The sequence below is a fragment of the Uranotaenia lowii genome, chromosome 3, assembly GCF_029784155.1.
Source record: "Uranotaenia lowii strain MFRU-FL chromosome 3, ASM2978415v1, whole genome shotgun sequence".
NCBI lineage: Eukaryota > Metazoa > Arthropoda > Insecta > Diptera > Culicidae > Uranotaenia > Uranotaenia lowii.
This window is the reverse complement of record NC_073693.1, coordinates 164,990,783-165,013,904: the sequence shown is the minus strand read 5'-3', so window position 1 is coordinate 165,013,904 and position 23,122 is coordinate 164,990,783. Positions and strand designations below refer to the sequence as shown.

Here is a 23,122-nt window from a genome sequence, read left to right as displayed (position 1 = left end):
GCCAGTGAAGAATAAAGTTATTTATGAAAAACCAGAACTCAAGTAAGTCTTCCACATGGTCAAATCTTGCTAAAGTTTGGCATGCGATCTTCTGATAAGCTAATGATCTATATTAGTATGGAGCGAGTGAGATTTATCATGTTTAATTCTCCCTATATTAAGATTAGTATCTACACTGTGGTTCGTTGAATCATTCAAAAATGCAATCATAACTGTTTTAGTAAAATATTCATAACTTCTTCAATTTCCATCCGATTCTGATAAACAACCACTTGAAAACCTTTTTTTTTAAACTGACATTAAAGGTCCTTGAAAATCAAATTTTTAAAATCTTACTATCAAGTCTTAAACTGTTCATAAAACCAAATTTTAGCTTATAAAAAGCATTTTTTATCATTTTTTCTATCATAAATTCATTTAAAATTAACAATACTGTTGATCATACGCAAAAATAAATATTGTGAGTTTAATCACCTTTAATATACAAAAATGAGACTTCAAATAATTGTTAACCAGTCTGAGATATTCGAATTTAAATACAAGTTAATTTTTTTTATTTTTCAAAAATTTCATATTTGGAGCATAACCTAAAAATTGTTCTACTGAGATCTTTTTGAATTTCGGTCGGTCAATAACGATTCAAAAAAATTTTAAACTAGTGTTATTTACTAAGCAGGGTAATGGTTTTGAAGCCTTTTTTTAAGTAATGGAACTGTATTGTCTCCCTGTATATGATAGCATACTTGTAAAGTTTAATTGTTTTACATTATTGTATATATTTACTATTTCATTAAATACTGAAAAAATGTCCATCTTGCGTGATATGTGAAGGGTTTAATATTTGTTGTGTTTTCTTTTTCAACAGCTTTTGCTCATTAGCTCAATACCTCTAAAATTTAACAAAATATACTGACTGATTCAGATAATTGAATTAATTGAATGGCGACTTTGTGCAAGCATGAGAGCAGAATGAAAATTTCAAAGGGAAAGTGCAGTATTTATTTAAAAAATAATAATACCTAGTATGTACTTTTTTGACACTATAGAAGATTTTAACATTGTAGATGTATCCTGTTTCGAATATTTTGAAAAAGTTTAAACTCTATATGATTTTCAAGTTAAATATGATTGAAACTATTTCTTTCCAGATAACGATTACGTTTTCCTGAAGAATTGTAAGTCACATTTACATATAGAACACTTAGAATTACAAAGCCCTACCTAGGATTTAGAAGAAATTACCAAATGTACATTTTACAACTTTAAGGATATTTCAGGGTTTTGTCTCGTTGGAGAATCATTTTTTTCGCTACAGAGAAGTGATTTTGACTTTGTATTTGATAAAATAAAATTCTTTGAAATCATAATAATGCTGGACCAAATATCAAAATCTTCTTTTGTCAATTTTACGGTAAATATCGATTTATTGCAATATCTAACGCAAATAAATGGTAAAGAAAAATTTTAATATTTGATTATCTTAGATGGATGGAAAAGGCAGTAGCATTCATTTTGTAACTGCCAGAATATTCGATTTTTTTTTACTTCAACCTAATACTTTGTTTGAACAAGCTTTTAGATTTATGATAAGGGAGGTGACAAAAAAAATTATGGTGTGGCCTTATATACAGGTCAATCTTGATTTATGCACATGTGTCACGGTTTTTGAAACAACATCACCATTTCCGCTATTGAAGGAATAATATAATTGCACACATAATACCACTTAAACACACTTTAAAATTGAAAATAGAAAGGATATTGATTCTGTTCCGGACGTGGTGGATATGAAAAAACTGATTTTCAATAGCAGATGCTGAGCAGCTTTAAACTGCAAAAATTTGTATTTTAGATTGTGCATTAGGAATATATAATTAATTGAACTTACAGAATCAGTAAATCCGGTATAGTTTTACCACGCTTGAACAAGTTATAGTTCCTCTTGATTGTTATCCCTGTTAAGCATTTCAAGGTTAGGTAAACGCAAAATGTTACTAAATAGGAAAGACAAACCTGCATGTGTATCCTATAATGTTGGTACAAAGTTTGGAACTAGATACAATGCGATAAACTTTTACTTTGATAGAATAAACTTTGGAAACTATAGTAATAATAACTTTTAGAATTTTAACTTTTTATAACTCTCGTCGATGCTCTCGTTGATGCTTCTGGTACCGATGATTCAGCAGAAAAGACGATCCGAAAACCGCCCAACAGCTAAACGTCACTTGATTGACAGCGACGATCCTCGTCGCAAAGTGCACCTCCTGCAGTGCTCCCAGTTGTCAACATCCTCCCCCCCGTAACACAGGTCGAAGAAGCGGGAGATCCTTTGTTACAAGTAGGTAAGACGTCCAAAACGGCCAACTTGGACACTGCTTGACGACTGAGACCTCTGGTCGTCTGAATAATCGCTTTCCTAACTCGACCATCTGAGCCCAATATGACCTCTAAGACCTTACCTCGAACCCAACCATTTCTTCTACCCTCGTTTACGACTACTACCAAATCTCCTGCTGCAACCGGTTTGACTTCTCCAAACCATTTCGTACGTTTCGTGATAGTCGGGAGGTATTCCCGGATCCATCGACGCCAAAATCCGTCCAGCTGGTTTTGAATAAGATTCCAGGTTCGGTTCGATGTTCGACCCAAGTCGATGAAGTTCATCGGCGGTTGTTTGACCCCTGTAGAGCTACCCAAAAGAAAATGGTTTGGGGTTAGCGCTTCATTCGCCTCAGACTCCAGCGGCAAATAGGTAAGCGGCCGCGAGTTAACAATTCCTTCGGCGTCGACGATTAAGGTGTACAAGGCTTCATCGTCTAACTTTCTCCCATCTTGAATACTGGCCTCGAGAGCTGTCTTAACTGATCGTACCATGCGTTCCCAGCAACCCCCCATATGAGGGGTTCCGGGAGGTATGAAGACCCATTTCGTGGAGGCATTGGTAAACGTAGCGGCCATATCTTCGTGGAACTTGAGAATTTGTTGCTGCAGTATGTTGTCCGCACCACGGAAGTTAGTCCCGTTGTCGGAATGGATCTCAATAGGAGCTCCTCGTCGTCCTATGAACCTGCGGATACCCATGATGCAGGATTCTGTACTCAGCGTGTAGACCACTTCTACGTGAACGGCTCTGATGGTCATGCAGGTGAAAAGGGCAATCCACCGCTTGACCGAACTTCTTCCCACTTTCACCAACACCGGGCCAAAGAGATCTAAACCCACGAAACTGAAGGGGCGTACGTAGGAGGCAAGCCTTGCCTCGGGTAGAGGTGCCATCTTGGGAATCTTCGGCTTCGACTTGTAGATCTTGCACCACTGACATTTACGGATAACTCTCTTTACAGTTGGGCGGATCTGACTGATGTGGAAATGCTGCCGCAGCTCATTAACAACGGTTTCGAAATTGGCGTGTAGGTACTTCTGGTGATAATAGTGGACTATTAGTTCTGTCACAGGATGATCTTTGTCGAGGATTACCGGAAACTTAGCACCGGTGGAAACATTTTTCGCCGCTCCGACTCGTCCGTCTATACGAAGTACGCCACGTTCATCGAGGTACGGTGTCAACTTGTAGAGTTTACTCGACTTGGGTATAGTAGCTTGGCATTTAGTTGGAAGATCTTGATTGGCTTTCAGTAGAGCTACTTCTTCTGGGAAGGCCTGCATCTGGACCATACGAAACAAGGCATTTTCTGCTGCTAACAACTCTTCTTGTGGCCCCGGGAAATGTCCACGCGGCAGCCTGGCGCGATTTGGAAATCCGTTCAGGTATCGGTCCAGGAATCGGTACACGCATGACATAGATCGTAACAGCCGCTCCCACTTTGAAAATCGGGAAAACGCGACCACTACTTCGAGATCAACGGGCACGTGATGTACGCAGGTGGCCTTAAGCTCTTCTGGCGTCGACGTTAGCTTTCTCGGTTGAGGCCATTCCCTCTCGGTCTTCTGCAGAAACTCTGGACCACTAAACCACGTATCGTCCGCCTGCAGCTGTGGCCCAAGGGCCCATTTGGTGGCATGGTCAGCAATGTTTAACTTCGATGGAACCCATCGCCAGTCGGTGATGTTGGTTGTTGACAATATCTCTCCTACACGGCACGCCACAAACTGCGAATATCGCCGGTGGTCGGACTGAATCCACGAAAGAACGGTACTTGAATCGGACCAGAATATTACACGTCGGGGAATTACTGTATGACCTTCCATCACGAACTTCATCAGACGCGTTCCAAGCACTGCGGCCATCAGCTCCAAACGAGGAATAGAACAATGTTTGAGCGGCGCTACTTTAGTTTTGGCTGATATTAAGTTACACTTGAATTCCTCTCGATACGAAATGCGGAAGTAAGCTACGGCGGCATAGGCGTCTTCGCTGGCATCTACGAAGATGTGTAGTTCCAAACTCTGATAATGACTGGTTCGGATTTCAGAAAAGTAGCAACGAGGAATACGCAAGCTTTCGACCTTCGGAAAATACTCTACCCATTTCTGCCACTTCTCAAAGGACTTTTCGTCGATTTTCTCATCCCAAGATGTTCCACATCGCCAGACGTCTTGCAAAAGGACTTTCCCGTAAACGACGAATGCTGCCAAGAGACCAAGGGGGTCGAAAAAGGACATTAGGCATCGTAGTAATTGTCGCTTTGTTGGAGGTGTTTTCGTAGCAATGACTTCATTAATTTCGGATGGTAGAACTGTGGAGTAGCTTAAGGTATCTTCCTGGGGCAACCAATGCATGCCGAGAACACGTTCAAAGCCATGAGAGCTCTCTATGCTCAGATCTTTTGGTTGTGATGTGGTTCCACCATCAAGATGTTGTAGGACTTCCGGTCTATTAGATCTCCAGTCACGTAAATTGAACCCGCCTTTTGCGTGGATCATCTTAACTTCCGGCGCAACCTTTGCCGCTTCTAGTTCCGTCTCGAAACTGTCAAAGTAGTCATCCACGTAGTGACACTTAACTATGGCTTCAACCGCCCGTGGATAGACCTTCTCAAACTCTTGCGCGTTTCTATTTTTGATATACTGCGCTGTAGCCGGGGAACAGGTGGAACCAAATGTTGCTACATCCATCACATAGACTTCCGGGGGTTCTTGAGGGTCTGTACGCCAGAGAAATCTCTGCGATTGACGATCAGCTTGGATTATTTGTATTTGGTGGAACATCTCGGCTATGTCCGCACAAACGGCGACTGGGAACTGACGGAAACGGAAAAGCACATGAGGCAACGTTGTTAACTCATCAGGTCCTTTAAGCAGCATTTTATTCAGCGATATTTGATCAACGGTAGCAGACGCATCCCAGATAAGACGTACTTTTGATGGCTTTTTAGGATTGGTAACAACTCCGAGCGGTAAGTACCACACACGTCGCGGATCGGAGTTCAGGAGTTCTTCTTCTGTGGCTCTATGAGCGTATCCCTTGGCTTGGTAGTTCTTGAGCTGCTGGATAACGTTTTCCCGTAACTGTGGGTGTCGATTTAGTTTCCGCTCCAAACACTCTAGCCGTTTGACTGCCATCGGATATGAATCTGGAAGTTCGAAGTCATCGCATCGCCATAATAGCCCAGTTTGGAATCTATCCCCTACTCTGGAGGACGTATCTTGCATAATTCTTCGTGCTCGCTTATCAGCTTCGGACTCTATCTGAACAGAAGGGTAAACACCAGCTTCTTCCAACGAAAAGTAATCGCGGACTATGTTGTGCAAGGTTTCATCACTAGTGCAACTACAAGCATGATAGTTCAGTAATGGAGTAGATCTACCCGTTGAAACGCCTCCGTACACACACCAACCCATCCTGGTTTTGGTAGCCTTTGGTTCATGAAATAGGCCTTCTTTGATTTTCAGCGGAACAGTGAGATGGATGTTGTTGACCCCGATCAGAACGCGCGGAGTAGCATTGCTGTAGCTCCTGACCGGAAGTCCCTTGAGATGGGAATATTGCGTTGTTAATCTTTCGAAATTCAGTGACTGACTTGTGAGGCCCAACTTCTTTACAGTCCTTGTCTCTTTCAGAGTTGCCTTCAATCCCGTCACGCTCGAAACTTGCAGATCAATCACCTTCGATTCTCGTTCTGTTCGTGATACTTTACCAGTCCATTGTAGACACAGTTCTCGCGGGGTACCTTCAATGCCAAGCTCTTTCACCAACGCTTCCTCCACCAACGTAAGCGCAGAACCTTCGTCGATGAATGAGAACACCTCCTTCGAATTGCCATTGCCGTGAACCGTAATAGGTAGAATGCGGAACAGAAACGGAACCTCTGAAGCACTATGAGAGAAATTTCCGCTTGCGACTGGATGTGATGGCGAATTATCTTGAGTACCACTAGCTGCTACTGGTTTGGTTGAATGAAGCAATGGATGATGTCGATTGGTACATGCATTGACTCCACAGCGACTACTGCTTCGGCAAGATCTTCTTCCATGTGGGAACAGACAGATCCTGCAGATGTTGTATTGTTGAACAAAATGCCACCTTCCGTCCACATCGAATGACTTGAATTTGCTGCAGTCCCGCAACCGGTGATCTCGAGAACAGGCGGGACACTTCTTCTTATCGGGCATATTCTTGGGAATATCTCTGGGAGTCTCGGTGTGTGTATTCACTGCACCCCGCTTGGGCTTGTACTTCTCCTCCTTCACCTGAGACCCACTGTAACGAGTCACTCTACTAGCAGTCTTCACCAACTTGGCCATGAACACACCGAAGATTTCCATGTTCACTTCACTGAACTCAACACTAAAGTCAGACCACTCGAGTTGCTGCTGCGTGGGAAGACGACCGACAAGCTCAGACATTAACGTGGGATTCGACAAATGTGCGCGTTGATTCGCGGCTACTAAATGGTCGCACAGGCTTTGCACCGCTATACCGAACTCCATCAGTGTTTCTAACTTGTCTGCTTTAGGAGCGGGAAGGGATCTGACCTTTTTCAACAGGGAATCAATAAGAAGCTCTGGTCGGCCGAATAAAGAACGCAGAGTGTCTATAATTTGAGGCACAGACTCGGGAAGTAGAAGTTTACTGCGCACGGCTTCTAAAGCTACGCCTTTCAAAGAGCGCTGCAAACGATCGAGATTCTCAGCTGGGTTAAAACCGCACGCCAGGGTAGTATTTGTAAAAATGCTAATAAATAACGGCCAGTCGGCCGGGTTACCGGAGAATTCTGGCAAAGGTCGGTTCATGACCTGGCGTGTGGCTAGTTGCGAGGGGGATGGTTGATACGAGGTCATAACATTTGCAACAACTGGCAGCTCATTAGGTCCAAGACCGAGTTGCTTAATATATGGTTCGAGGTGGTCATTAACATGGGCATTATAATCATTTATTGGTCTGGGCAAAGTATTAAGTGGAATGTTCCTACCTTGTGTTTGCTGGAGGGGGTTGAGAGGGGGAGGATGGCTGTTACGGTTCGCCGACATTGGGCGGCTGAACGAAGGCTCTCTAGTACCTCCCAACGACGCCTGGTTCCTCGTCCCGATATTGCCACCCTTCGGCTGTGCACCACTTGGACCTCGAAAACCGCCTCCGGCATTCAACTTTGGTGTCGAATTTAGCTGAACCTTCGATTTGGTTGATTGATGATTCGGGGGATGTTCCTTGGATGGTCCCGGTTGAGACCCAGACGAATTGTCCACCAAATGTGGGATCGGAAAATGTCGATCCGGTAGCGATGCTCGCCGATAACTAGCTGGTTCTGTTGTTGGCTGCTTTTCCACTCCTTGCCTTCTAGAATTGGATTCTGTGGCCTCGGTACCTGGATTCGCGATGCTGGCGCGCGATTTCGGATCCTGCATTCGAAGAACGCCTTGCTGTAGCATAACCGACTCCCACTGGTGCACGCCCATGATCGACCAAGCGTGTGATTTGCTCCATAGGTTACGGGAGCTAGAGCTTTCCTGTGCGCCAGTATTACTGCGGGGAAACGCACCGGTGTATCGTCGTTGTCGATCGGAAGTGGTGAGTGTGACTGTGCTGCTCGTATGGGGCTGCTGCTGGTCACCTTGATTGCGCGAAGTTTCCGAAAGAACGAGCTCGCTTGCTGCACCTTCCGATTCGGGTGTTGATTCCAACCAGCTTTGAACCTGCGACTCATCCGGATCTATTTCGAAACCGCTTACCTCGCTGTCATCGGAATCCATTTGTTCCTGGAGTAGATTGAACCGTTCATCAACATAAATTTTTTCTGCATCAAGTTCCTCTAACTTGGCCTGCAGTTTCAACTTCCTTGCTTGACTCTCCAGTGCGCGCTTTGCCTCTAGCTGCTGCAATTGGAGGTCGCGACGACGAGCCTTGGAACTGGACGTGCTGGGAGCTCGTGTGTTCTGAACCGGAACACAAAATTTGCAGCTCCACGGTCGCTTCTCGACGGACTCCGTTACACCGGCACATGTTTGGTGCCACCAAGCTTGACACGTGTCACACTGCACCATATTGCTGGCCGAATTCGGAAGATCGCATCCTGGGCACAGGAAATCCGTTTCCTCCGGTTGTGGCGTTCCAAGTTGGCCGCTTTCATGGTTATTTTCCATGATTCTTTTAAAGAATTGTTCCGGACGTGGTGGATATGAAAAAACTGATTTTCAATAGCAGATGCTGAGCAGCTTTAAACTGCAAAAATTTGTATTTTAGATTGTGCATTAGGAATATATAATTAATTGAACTTACAGAATCAGTAAATCCGGTATAGTTTTACCACGCTTGAACAAGTTATAGTTCCTCTTGATTGTTATCCCTGTTAAGCATTTCAAGGTTAGGTAAACGCAAAATGTTACTAAATAGGAAAGACAAACCTGCATGTGTATCCTATAATGTTGGTACAAAGTTTGGAACTAGATACAATGCGATAAACTTTTACTTTGATAGAATAAACTTTGGAAACTATAGTAATAATAACTTTTAGAATTTTAACTTTTTATAACTCTCGTCGATGCTCTCGTTGATGCTTCTGGTACCGATGATTCAGCAGAAAAGACGATCCGAAAACCGCCCAACAGCTAAACGTCACTTGATTGACAGCGACGATCCTCGTCGCAAAGTGCACCTCCTGCAGTGCTCCCAGTTGTCAACAGATTCATTTGTGCCATTACTTTCTACCCCTTCACAGAATCTTCGTGACAGAACGAAACCCGTCTTTCGATAGCAGCATGCATCACAACAATCCTTTCAAAAAAACATTAACAGTTAGCCTTCCTTTTACCAAATTCGAAAACTGGAAACCCGTTCCCCGGAATCCCAGCTCATTCTGGTGAGGCTTTTTTATTTTTATCCACTGACGACATCAGAAGAAAATATCCAGCCGATGAAGGTCAACATCGTTTCAGTCAGTTAGGGAGTCCGTCAGTGGCAGAATCTTCCAAAAACTGCAACCTGGTTTGTATCAAGTGAACGTTCAAATTGAATATGTTTAATGTCATACAAGTTTTCACACGCCAGGGCTCGAATGTTCATTTCGACGATCGGACGATGTAATTGGAATGGTGTGTCAGGTTCTTATGGGCTTGGCTATATTCATGATTCGGAACATCATAATGTTTACCATTCACCAGTTTGACGCAAACATGTGTTCGTAGTCATACGCGGACGGAAAAAATCAGCCAAATCATCTACACAAAACCTAGAAAAAACTACCACGTGCGCGAGGGCGTCTCCCCGGAGCGTGAACAAATTTGCGCGGGAAACTGCAAAAAATGGCCGATGCTAATGATTATGATGGAATGTGGCGCACACCGCGAACAATGCCGGGCTGAGGCTGAGGCGGTTTAAATCATAATTAATTTGTCTCTATTGTGACAACACTATCGTCTTGGGTGTAGATACCTACTTGGTACTTCATCTTGTTGATGCTGGATATCTCGTTTTGATGCATGTAAGTGGTAAAATGGTTGTCTATCTACCAGCAGATTATATTAATTTTACAACAGTTTTAAAAAGCTTTAGAAGACAATGCCTTCAACCAGCATCAATTTGAGATAATCCAATTAGTGGAGCCAGTGCTATATTGTACCAAAAAGCTCTGAGATGGTGTAAAGTACTCTGGTATAAGATGTAGGTTGGATAAAAAAGAACGCAACGAGAAGAAGATGTTTTTTTTTATTTTCTTGATGGCTTTTTTAACGTTTCTGAGGAACTTTGCATTACTTTCAAGTGGTAATTTAAGTTATAATGGACAATAAAAGCGATATATTTTTGAACGAAATATATTCAAGTCACTAATTTTTGTGGCTTAAATAACTGACTTCATATCTTTAACATAAGTTCTAGGATGAAGTATCCAAAACAAATCAACTTAAAAAATATCAAATGGAAGTAATCTTACTAAAATGAAAGTTGAAAACAGTGTATTAGCTTGGACGCATTAAAAATCGCTTCTCAGAAGTTGTTTTTATATGCAAAACACCCTCGCATATTAAAACAACTTCTGATGCAAATATGCAAATACCTTTATGTTTTCAATAAGCTTTTCGAAGTACTTTTCTCTGAACTTGGTAGTTAAATTTTGTAAGAAATTCAAGAGTTCCTTTCCCCTTAAAAGTTAGTTAAAAAAACCCGTTTTAAATTGCACTGTGTGAGTAACGTTGAATAGCTTCTAAGTACGTATCATAGGTGTACACTGTAGACAAAAAAAAACAAACGATGCACCTATAGCTACACAGCAAAAAAAAATGTAACGATGGCCGATGTAATTTTTGAGGATGTAAGCCAATAAATGCAAAATTTTTGATTTTTGTTTTATTATCACATCGATTTTATGTACACAACTTGAACAGGTCACATAGTGTAATATCACTACCTAATATATAGTATCACATCAAGTAGCCAATGTTTATCATATTTGACGTTAAAACAAATTTTCATATCAAAAAGTGAGAAGAAGATTGTGGAGCTCAGAAGGATTTGTTCTCTTGGTAAGTCATACCAATTAACTTTAAAACTCATAGCAAAACTATTCATCCCAATTTTTTTTCCATTATTTGTCATTTTGCAGGAAATTGCGCTTGAATGTATCAGTCAAACAAAATGATCCGGAGACTTGAAACAACTGGATGTGAAGGTGAATATTTTTTCCATTCTTTCACCATCTCTATGAACTTTTTCTTTAAATTGTTACAGAAATGCAGTGTTAAGGTTTGCAATCACCTAGTGCCATGGTTATCCAAGGGACATCCATTTATAAGGAAGGAATTGGCCAAGTTGGCCGAATGAGGAATATCGCTGTAACGTTTCAGCGTGATGATTATTGTCAGGAATCCAGATCCTTCTGTGGAAAAGCTGTCAAGGATCTAGAAATTTAGTAGATTCTGCCCCGTGCAACTGTCTGGATTTGGTTGTTGCAAGCGCATTAATTCTTAAAATTTAAGTCGGATTGCTCAAAAATGTGCTTCGTATCCGTACAACCAGAAAATGGAGGACCTCTTCAACGATAGGAACAAACTTAAACAGAAAATTTAGATAATTGATAATTTAGTAAGGAAAGTGATTTTAAATAAAAATTGACTTAAGACCAAATTTGTAAATAAATTTTTAGAAAAATTGAATCGCAATTTTAATCTGATTATCCTACATGTAAGGATCAACCAAAATTTTAGTTCTTAAATTTTAATTTTAAAAATTGAAACAGTTATCAAGCGAAAGTAAAATTATTAAAATGAAAACCTCAAATGAAAACGGCTTACGATTTCTTCAAAAGTTGTCGGTACATAATTTGCGCGCTCGAATTTGTCTACTACGATACATTCATTGTATATTTTCTTGAACATCAAAATGATGTAATATTAGGTACCATTTGCGACTCAGGTTATGTGCACTTTTTCGATGTAAAATCACAACACTTTTTTTGCTGTGTAGATAAATATGATGCTCATATTTATCAGATCCATTCGTAGGTAAAGCTGCTGAAATGTGCGATAAACGTGGGAGTTCGTTGTTTTTTTTTTTCTTTTCAATGGGCGCCTCCAACGTTCCTAATAAAGCGGCTCTGAGAGAACAATAATCGATGAGGCGCAAAACGCAGCCGACTACCTACCTACTTATACTATGCGTAAGACCATTGTTCTCCACCCCATATCGTTAATGAATTTGTAGTCACTTTTTTATGATGCGTCTATGTAAATTGCACCTAGGCCCATAACAGATTTAACCCTGACCGGAAACGGCCGGTAAGTGTTTTCTGTAATTGTATGATCATTGAATACTTTTGATTTGTACTTTATTTAAATAATAACATCAAAGATTGAGCTATCAGTGCTTATGATTATTTATTTGCCTTAGTCAATATAAAATGTGTTTCAGCAAATCTTGACTGAACTGATCATTTTAAACATCACATACCCTAGTATACACATATCTACATATATGAACCGTTTTGTGGGTCGTAAAATGGGGGTCGGGCGATTTTGACAGCTGAACAGAGTGAAGGAAAATGTAAACAAATGATGCATGGAAACAACATTTTTTAACGTAAAATTTTGAAACACCTGAAGAATTTTCACAAAAACTGGTGAAAGGAAAAGTTCGGAAAACTATTCAAGATTCTTTTTTTGCTTTTTTTGTTTTTTAAAACGTATTCTCAAGGTGAGTATTATGTGATTGAAGTCAGTGCTTTCAAATGGTATTAGAAAACAAGCTTTTTTAAAAAGTGAATTTATAAATAAAAAATTATCAGTTTTCAATTTTTTTCAACTTTATATTCAGAAAAAATAGTTGAATAATCATATATAAGCTAGTTTTGGTTGTGTTAAGCCGTCAAGGTATCGTAAATCGGCTTGAAAATTGATTATTTTTTTTAGGTTTTCTTTGTTATTTTTGGATTGATTCAGTTGAAAATAAGCACAAAGGTAAGTAAATTAATACAAAAATCAGCATTCATTATACAAAATTTATTATTATTTTTATATTAAACTAAATGCTTCACTCAAAAAATGTACTTTTCATGTCTAATTAAATAATTTTAAAACCATAATATCAACCAATCTTAGACATGCTAGTTATTTGTACTTGATGTAAAATTTAAAAAGAATCTCGTTTTAAAAGTAATTGAATATTGAACCGATCGTTTGTTTTTTTTCATATTTTTTTTGCCAAACATATTGTGAGGCCATATGAAATTGATTATCGGATGTGATGAAGCATCGTTCTTAAATAATTGTATATTTAATTACTGAACTTTTATCTATTCATTCCTGATAACTATTTTAACTTTTTCAAAACTTTTTAAGTGTTCGGAAATAAGATCATTTTTACGTTATTAAAATAACCAAATTGTAACCGAATGAACTTAGTTGAATGGACAACACAAACTGTAGCCTTCCATTCGCATATAGTCATTATTTGCTTACTCGAACTACATCTTTGAGCTTAAAAACATTTTATTTAAAATTTTTGGCTGCTGCAAAACTGTTAAAGTAAATAAATTAGAATACACCTAGGTCATTTGACCTTTATGTACATTCCAGAACGATTAAAGCGGTTCCGCTAGAGAATTAGTTTTGTGCTCATATGCATGTTTTGGTCAATGAAATCAGTGATTTTTATATGTTAAAAAATTTGGTAGTTTCGAATTTCAAAATTCTACCAAAAATCATTTTGCAACTAGTTATATCTCTTTTAACTTTTAGTGAAAAAAAAAACGGGGAGGGTTAAAGCAAAAATTCATCATAAAATAATGTTTTTTGTGGGGTTCCATAAAGCGATGAATTAAACATGCATTTTATTTTAAGCATCTGTAACTAGATAGTAGTATAAATTTTTAGAAACTATACGAAATTTGAATCTACTTACGTTGAACAACAAACTTGTAGAAAAAACGGACCAAAAAAACCTTTTTAAACTATTGAAATAACTGTTTGAAAAACCTAATAAATATGCTCACTTTGTTTACACTTGAGCTCACTCTGTTCGTAAAAATCACAGCTGGCAGCAGTGCAGCTGGACTGAAGCGAATCACATAAAAACAAACATCGATTTGTTGTTGTGACGGAGATTCAATTAACAAAAAACTTTATGGAGTATCATGTAAAATTATTTATGATTGGAATTCAAGAATTTTAACCTTGAACTTTGAAAATCATAATGAAAAGTGGTTCTGTTTGTAGTCACAAACAACTATGTACGTATCTTCAGAAAGTTTTAGCCACTGAAACCTGGGAATGGATTTATAAATCTTTCATCGCTATCCGGAGTATAAAACTTGTTCATGAGAATGAAAACCAGATGATCCGTAGTAGTGTGATTCATGAATGATATTGGCTTCCATCCATTTAACGTCAGCAGCTATAGTGGTTATGTAATAAAACTATCTACCCACACGCATCAATCCTATCATTTGTCGACATTTTATAAGTTGACATGGGACGATAAACTTGTTCTGGATTAAATCGGAACAATTGATCAACGAGATCGTCGAACGTTTGATAGATCTACACACAGCTCACACACAGTTCTCTACGCATTTCCTACTAAGCAGAATTAGATGAGTGAATGTCAGTCATTACCAACACTTGGCGAATCAGATCGATAGCTATAGTAAAGAGGAATCAGTTCCACAGGACTCATTTTTGCAACATACGTTGACTAAAACTGAGGTATAAAACTGATACCGTAATCCGGGGTAAAATTGATCACTTTTTTCAATATTTTTCGATTATTATTTCTGTTAAGGGGAATGTGGCATGTTTCATATTTTTAAAACCAGTACTGGACTTCTATGAACGTAAAACAGGGTTTCAGAAATTTATTAGACTACTTTAAATTTGATTTAAAAATCGATTTAGTCTCTTTTCAGAATTGGATTCTTTTGGCTAACATTGATCAGTCTCTATTTTGACGATTTTATCGAGTTTTCTTGATCATAAAGGATACAAAACACCTTCATAATATTTACAAATGCTAGCTTTTCAATTTTACATTGTTTTTTAACAATGTTTAAAAACATTTATAATCGAAAAAAGAACAATGATGCTGCATACATTTAAGGGCAAAATTTATAACAATTGCTAAATAGTTTTAGCTTCAAAATACAAATGAAATTTTACATTCACACATTCTCCAAGGCCCTCCCACTATTTCCGTTTTCATTTTTTCTTTAAAGTTAACCATTTGATAGGGTTCCTATCAATTTTTCCAATACGGGCTTACTCTGTCCTTATATTTTTAAAATAAAAAAATTATCAGTAAATGACTATAAAAATAGCACTACAACTATACACATACAAAGAAAAAAGTTGTTCTTTCACATTCAACAGCCCGTTTGCTTCTAAATGCTTTTTGGTATCATCAGGAGAGCTGTTTGTTTGCGAGCCTTGAAAAAAATCGATATTTTAAGATTTTAAAATTACATTTTTTTCTCACAGGAAAAAAAATCAAATACAAAGCCAATTATGCCTATTTTATACTGAACATTTAGGCTTTCAAACGTAGAAAACAGTTTTCAAAAATTCAAACTATAGACTGAGTTATTGATGATAATGTGGAAAAATGTATCGTTGGTCAAAGATACCCCGGTGATCAAAGTTACCCCGTTTTACGGTAATAACAAAAATTGAGCTATATAACACAACACAACACAATTCCAAAGTTGTACCTACTACTCTAAATATATTTATGACAGTTTTTTTTTCTCTTATTTTCATTTCAGGTATGTAATTATACTCCGAAACTCAAACAACAAAATAGGTAAACCCAAATTTGAACTAAAAATCAAAATAATTACCACCGACAGTTCATTTTATAGTTCAATTCTGAAACATTCACATACATATACGACAGTTATTTTACGGTAAAAATCAAGGCCTTGCGAAGGGGTTTATCCATCCCACATGGAGAATTTTTCCAAGTATTTTTTTTTTATTTAAGAAAAGAATTTCCAATAGTAGGTTATTACTAGATCCCCAAAGGTGTGTAACTATGAGTGGTATTAAACATGTCAGAAAATTGGCTCGACTCCGGCAGAATTTAGTCATATATCACCCTAGGCTTAAGACAATTCATTTAACGACACTGTATGACGTTCACGACGAAATTTAGATTTGCAACTCAATAAACATTTTGTATTGAAACTCAAATCTTGACACTCAAAAACCCTACCAAAGAAATGTTACGAAAAAACTCCAGAAATTGAAACCAATCATTTTAACTTCAAAATTCATTCATCAAATACTAATTTAACACTTGAACAAGTATGTATGTAGCAATGTGAAAGGTGTTTACTGCACACAATAGTCAACAAAAACAGCAAAAAATAAAAATCAAAAACCAAATATCCTTTACTTTGTCACTAATCTCTTTGATTATATAAAAAAATTTATATCGATTGAGATGTGATGCTGATATAAAAATTTCTTCAAGAAATCAATTTAAGCCTCAATTATATTTTGGGATTTTTGTACTTCTAAATGCTCAACTTCACATTTAACCTTCCAAAGTCGTTCGGGTCATATTGACCGCGCACATTAAAATAATCATAACTCTTCGAGAAAAAATCGCAACAATTTGATTTTAAAAACCTCCCTGGGGAATTACAAAATACACAATCTCTAGTACCAGGCAACTTCCTGTGCCCACCGGAAGTGCTCCCTCAAAAAAAAATCCGTAATTAGGCTGTTCGGGTCTATATGACCCGAGAGTTTGCGTAAGTTCTCCTGGCCGCAAATATTGACCGATTTCGATGAATTTTAATTCATTGTATAGATAATTTATTCTTGTTTCTTAATATTGAAAAAATAAGTCGAAATATTTTACGAGATCACCAGGAGCTGATTCTGAATGAAAAAAGTCCCGAAAAAGAGCTCTTTTTAGAATGCTTATAACTTGTGATAGGTTCCAAATATTGCGCTGATTTTATAAAATTTGGAATTGTCAAGAATAAATCTATCCATGGATGTATAAGTCTTTGGTGGTCCAGAGGAAGTTTTGGCCGCTTTCCCGGAACTTCCGGTAGAAAAAATTCTTACTTCAAAAAAGTCACCCCATTTTTGGCTTTGCATTGCTGTATCTCGCTTACCAATGGGCCGATTCTCTACGTTCAAATTTTAGTTTTTTTTCGTTAACTTTGTTATTATTTTCGTAGAACATAGTTGGTTCCTAAAAAATCTCAGTTGTTCAGTATATGGTAATGAAACTCACATCTTTTTTGTCATTTTTCAAACTCCCCCTCGTGTCGGTGAGTTTACGGAATTTTGATAGCGTGATTTCTTTAAAATTTGAACTCAAATTGGCCACTTTTTATATACTTAGAGATTCATTAAAATCTTCTCCTTCGATTGACATACTTTTTATGTAGTGTTTTGAAAGTTTGTAGCAACGTTTTTCGAATTTACTGAAAGTTGCCAGATTTCAACCAGTTTGGCCCACGTTTTCAGCAGGTTGGTGTACAAATCTCGCACCCCTCACGTAGCCGCGGGAGAAACAAATTCTTTAGCTCTCTTTCTGTCGCTCACCAAATCTACCACGTTTGAAATTTTCGGAACGTGCAGTCATCGCGCGGTTGACTTTTACTTGCAGACACGTTCGACGTTCTGTACGTAAGGGAGAAAGAATCAGTTTGCAACTTTGCAAGATGATTCTTTCGTGCCCAGTAAGTGCGTCCTCTCAGAAATCGACAGAGCATGCAAAAAATTGAGAGTTGAGTCACCGAACTTAGAATAAAACGGTTAACTTCGGCGACACTCCAAGAACGCAAATACCCGGTAAATTTGAATCGGCAGAGAGGTAACTCAAATCGCCAGAGGGATCGTAACGATCTCTCTGGCGATTTTGCATCATCACATCGTTAGAGAGGAACACACCATACGCGTGCCTTGGGTTAGTGCCACGAATTAAGCTAAGACACGCCCTCCAGAGAAACACACGAACACAATCCGAATCGTGTTTGTATGTTTCCCTTCGAGACGCGTGTTCGCCTGCCTGAGAGGTCGACAGCTACGATTGAAAGCACACACGGGACACGGGGACAAAAGTCGACCACACCGTACGAGTGTACGATTCAAACTGATTTCGCATGTACGCATTCGTATTTGTTGCCTCTAGGTATCTCGGAAGGACAAACCGAATGAAAATATTTGCGTTCTTGGAGTGTCGCCGAAGTTAACCGTTTTATTCTAAGTTCGGTGACTCAACTCTCAATTTTTTGCATGCTCTGTCGATTTCTGAGAGGACGCACTTACTGGGGCCGATTCAAATTTACCGGGTGGCTGACGTCGGGCTGTAAGAATCGGCACTGCATGTAGCGTAAAGGGATCTCTTTGCACCTCTGCATAATATCCAAAATTTATATGGGAATACAAAAATAAATCTTGAAAAACTTCCAAAGTTTTAAAATTCTGTGAAATTTGTATAGATTTCTAAAATTCTGAGTTCTGTGACACAGATTCTATGATAAAAATTGACTCAAAATTCTGTGAAATTATAGATTTTTCTGTGATTTCGGCGACCTTGCCTACAAGCGGAAAAACTTGCAGTGCGAACCCTACCCGCTCATTTTCACCATCTTTCATTTCAACTAACCTTCTATCCATCTATAAAAACTTCAAGTACCTAACAAACGTAAATTACGCTGATTAACGCTGATTAATCTCTGCACAAAGTTGATAACAATTTTATCCAATATTTGTCACTGATTCTCCAAACCGGAGTCCATTTCAGCGGCAGCGACATTCATTGGCGACATTTCATGGTGACCAGACATCTAGCAAACATCTTCCAAATTTTTGAACTAGTACAGCAGAAAGGTTGGCCGATTGCAAAGTTCATACAGTTATCAGACTTTATATGAGGCCCTTGGAGCCAAAGGGGTATAAGTGACAAAATGGAAAAAATCGAGATAACCATCTAGAACGAATCCTTGACTGTCAAACATCATATGCTATTTTATTGTTATATGTTTTGATCACGTTGAAAAAATCCTGCTAACTGAAAATTACTTTTTGTTTGGAGCGAAAGGGGTAGAAGTGCAGCACTTATACCCCTTTGCCTCCAAGTAATTTACTTATACCCCTTTGCCACCGACGCAAATGTCATTTCCAGTAAGAAATGTTTTATAATCGAGACAGAAAATTTTAAAAAAAAAGTGGAATTTAATTTGCATTTGAAAAGTAAATCATGTTTAAAAATTTATCATCAACAGTTTAGGATATAGTGATAATTCTAGCGAACAAAACATTATAAAATTTTGTATTTTTTCTTTTCTAACTCCAATTAATGTATTCCAAGTTCCTAGTTTCTGGTCATAATTATTTTGAGTATGCACAAATGTGTATTTGTATGAGATGATTGGGTTTACGTTGAAGTGCTAGTCGTAAATGTATTGTTAAACATCATCTCATAATGCATACATGCAAATTCATAGAGAAATACTTTTCACGATATATTCTTATAAAAATCCTGATGAAAAATTGTAGTTTGAAGAGATTTACTACATCTAACTGACAAGACAAGGTTGATCTTTAGACATAAAATCTCTCGATTAACTATACCATTTCCTATCATAACAGTATAAAATGAATCTGTTAGTAAATTATTTGACTTTCATTTTATTAAATCCCTATGTTTTCTGAATCATATCAAGTTGATATTATCAACAAGACAAAATCACCTGAAAATGGAAATTTGTTGGTGGCAAAGGGGTATAAGTGAATTTATTTGGTGGCAAAGGGGTATAAGTGAATTTATTAGGTGGCAAAGTGGTGTGTTTGGAGCCAAAGGGGTATAAGTGCAAAAATTAAAAATCATATGTCACCTCAATTAACGTCAAATAAACGTTGTATTTCTTAAAAAACGATGTTAAATGATTTATTTTTATTTAAGAAGATCAAATTCATTGAAAGAATAATAAAAAAATCTATGGAATTTATTGGAACATTACGAACTTAAAGTGTTTTTTCGAAATCAGCTTTTATGCACTTATGGCTCCAAGGGCCTCATATGACATTTTTGATCATCGCTGGTTTGCAAGGTTGCTGATCGTTAGCACGAAAACTTCGGATAGCGGCTGCATAGGCAATATTTATTATAACGAAATTCAACGGTTTAAATATAAATTGACTAGACTCAAAACTGAAATGATTCTTATAAAAAAAATTCGTTAAATTTCTGACTAAAAAATCCGTTTGAGATTTGCTATCACACTGGGTTGGCAGTGCGTGTTTCAGCCGATTCCAAAATTTAAAATTGTGCTCAAACTGGTATACCTGAAACCAATATTTACGCCTGCACCGTTGCAGTTGCTCTTATTATTTCTAGCCAAATTGTAATTTAGAAAACCCCCCTTCTCATGGAGAAATCCTTCTTACGGGTCTGGTGAGAATCAGATAAATATGTCTCATATTTTTGTGTGAAAGGTTATCCGCCGCTGCCGGCAAGTCTTCCCCATATGCAAAAAAAAAACCAAACAAGGAAAACGGCTTTGAAGATTTTTATAAACTTTCGTGGATTTCTCGGTTGAAACTTTACTTGTTCCATTTCTTTCTTCAGAGATATTAAGATAATTGTTGTGGAATTTCATCCAATATTTTTTTCCTTTGCAATTTGTTGATGCAGAGAAGAAAATAATGATGGGACGGGACAGCCTTGCGAGTATATTTCGCATGCGTATTAAATGATGTCCCATATTTGGCTTTTATTTTGTCAGTTGATCCTTTGATTCTCTCTATCTGCGCTATGTTATTCACTTTACTTGTTGTTTACTGATGAAAATAAGTTTAAAATAATGTTTATGACATTTTTAGATAAAAATAACGTAAGTTTATTGTAAGAATTGAGTAGGTCTAAATAAAATGAACAACAACGTTCCATGAATTAAACAACCTGTACCTATCTTTTGGATAATTTTTCGTTCGATTATCTTTTTAGATTACAGGTAAATACCTAAAAATTATATCAATGCTGAATCAGAAGCAGCAAAGCATCTTGGCTGCAAATATTTTATGAGAAAAATCAATTCAGTTTGACTTAAGGGTGTGCTACCAGGTATGCGTATTTTGGTCCATAGATTTTATGAAAGTCCAAGCAGCAAGTAACAACATGACCAAAACCTCGAAAATATGGCTTTGTAGCTGACTATTTTCCATGTTTTACAACGATCAATTCAATAAGTCTCATGCGAAATTAAAAAAAAAAATCTGTTGGTGGAATGTACCCATTAGGCTAAACTTAGCTTGTAAAAATTTTGGGAACCTTTATTTTTGACTTTACTGTACTGTTTTATCTAGTCTAACTTTCGCAATTTCAATGAATGCTTATTTTGTCACACACATTGTACGAATATTTGTAAAATTAACGTAAATTAGAGGAGCAATTTTGAAGCATTCTATACAAATAGACATATGGGACAGCTTTGCGGGTATATTTCATATGAGACAGATATGACTTGGTATTTTTTCATATATGTTGAAAACAAAGTTTTGAAAGTTTTTAGTCTCTAATTGAAGAACTATCTGTATTTGAACGATTTTTGAGATGAACTGAAAAATGACGAAAATGCATATGGGCCAGTCTTGCGAATAGCGGCAGTTATGAAAAGCTGTATATTGAAAATCAATTACTTTTCATGAAATCCACGTTGACTGATTCATTCAATTTTTTTCGTTCACCGCATCCGCTGCACTTCAGATGCGCGATTCTCGTTCAACATCTTAGTTCACTTTCACTTTCTAACTACCGGGAAAACCTGTACTGAGCGCTCTGACCGGCTGGCTGCAAAAATAGTTGGTACATTAAAGGTATTAGATAGGCAGGGACATCGACAGTGCTCGATAAGCGCTGAGAGTGTCTCGTCGAGTGCTAAAATAAAATTCCCATTAGCGAGCAGCACGTCTGTTAGCATCAACACTGGACTGACTATGTTGTCAAACGACAACAACAACTCAAATGCAGCCTATCTTGCGTTCAGCCAGGGTCCCATTCGAACAACTGAGCGTCGTAGATCGAAGACGGAACTCGTCTACTCTCAGATAGGGTTTCAATGTTTCTTCTGGACATGAAAGTTGTTGACTGAAAACGAGGAATAGACTAAAAACCTGTTAACTCAGAATCTTGAATACTTTCTCGGGAGCTTACTGTTTATTAGAGGAAAAAGACAAACTTACTGAAACCTTTGACATATAAACAAAGTCACAGCCAGATATTTGTTCTGATCCGGTCAAAAATTTTAACAAATGGATTTTTTTTTAATACCTGACATTTTGATCTGGGGGTCTTGAGATTTTCTGCAAAATGTTCTAATATGTTTTGTGAGCCTACTTGGTTGAATAATTTTACTGAATCAAAGCAATCGAAAGATTCCCTTCAATTCAACCAAGGTGTGTATATATTCAGGAGGTGTTACCGAATATCGAATTCCCGATTCAGCCATTTTGGCTATGTAGGCTATGCAACTATGCGGAACTTATGAAGTTTGTTTACAACAAACCACCGAAAAGCTGAGCAAAAAATAAACAAACTCATTGAGAGCCCAGTTCTCTTCTCGCCTACTTACTGTGAAAGTCGGAGAACCTAGTGTATCAAAAGACCTTGAATTCAACCACGGTAAATTACTGTGATTGAATTAACCCATTCGAGACGGAAGCCTTTTCACAACATTCATACTCATAGTACTTTACTCTTAGATAACTTTTGTGTCGTTTGATTTTCATCAAAACTATTTCCCAATACATTTTTCCTAACATTTGCGGATTCCATTGGTATGAGAATATTATTTTTCCGAGCAATAGTAAACTCACAATGAAAGATTGTTCTGACAAAGGCACAAAAATTCCATTGCACACACGGTGTGCAATCGGTCTCGAACGGGTTAAAGGAAATCTTTCGATTGCTTTGATTCAGTGCAAAATGGTTTTTTTTTCGCTGAATAAAGCACAGTTCATCTTAAATCCTGACACATTAAAACGGGTCTATCTCGGAACTATGTAAACGAAATAAAAATGTTATGTACTCAAAATGTAGGTCTTTTATTGCACTTTATAGGAAAAATAACTAAAAAAAATATTTTTGAATTTTTGTTTCGCGGCTTCCATCACGTGTACCGTCAAACGGGGCATCATGCAACAGCGGGGTTGGATGCAACATTTATATAATACCACACTGAATCATTTTTTAATTAAATGTATTGTAATAAAG

At 37.8% G+C, this 23,122-nt stretch overlaps 2 protein-coding genes across 10 annotated transcripts in view; one reads left to right on the top strand and one right to left on the bottom strand.

Moving 5' to 3' along the window:
- The window catches only part of LOC129750710 (tetraspanin-18), a 222,641-nt gene that overhangs the window by 74,762 nt on the left and 124,757 nt on the right, over positions 1-23,122 (top strand). The window contains exon 4 of one of the 9 annotated variants that reach the window (XM_055745720.1): positions 1,149-1,175. The exons of the other annotated variants lie outside the window; for them this stretch is intronic. The gene's annotated coding sequence lies outside the window, so the exon portion shown is untranslated. The remainder of the gene's footprint in view (positions 1-1,148; positions 1,176-23,122) is intronic. 9 annotated transcript variants of the gene reach the window in all.
- Positions 2,218-8,544, bottom strand: LOC129752813 (uncharacterized). Its single transcript, XM_055748592.1, has one exon. It carries the CDS (start codon positions 8,542-8,544, stop codon positions 2,218-2,220), a length of 6,327 nt encoding a protein of 2,108 aa, XP_055604567.1.

Excerpts from the sequence above, each read along its gene's own strand:
- LOC129752813 (XM_055748592.1), bottom strand. The coding sequence starts at position 8,544 with ATGGAAAATAACCATGAAAGCGGCCAACTTGGAACGCCACAACCGGAG.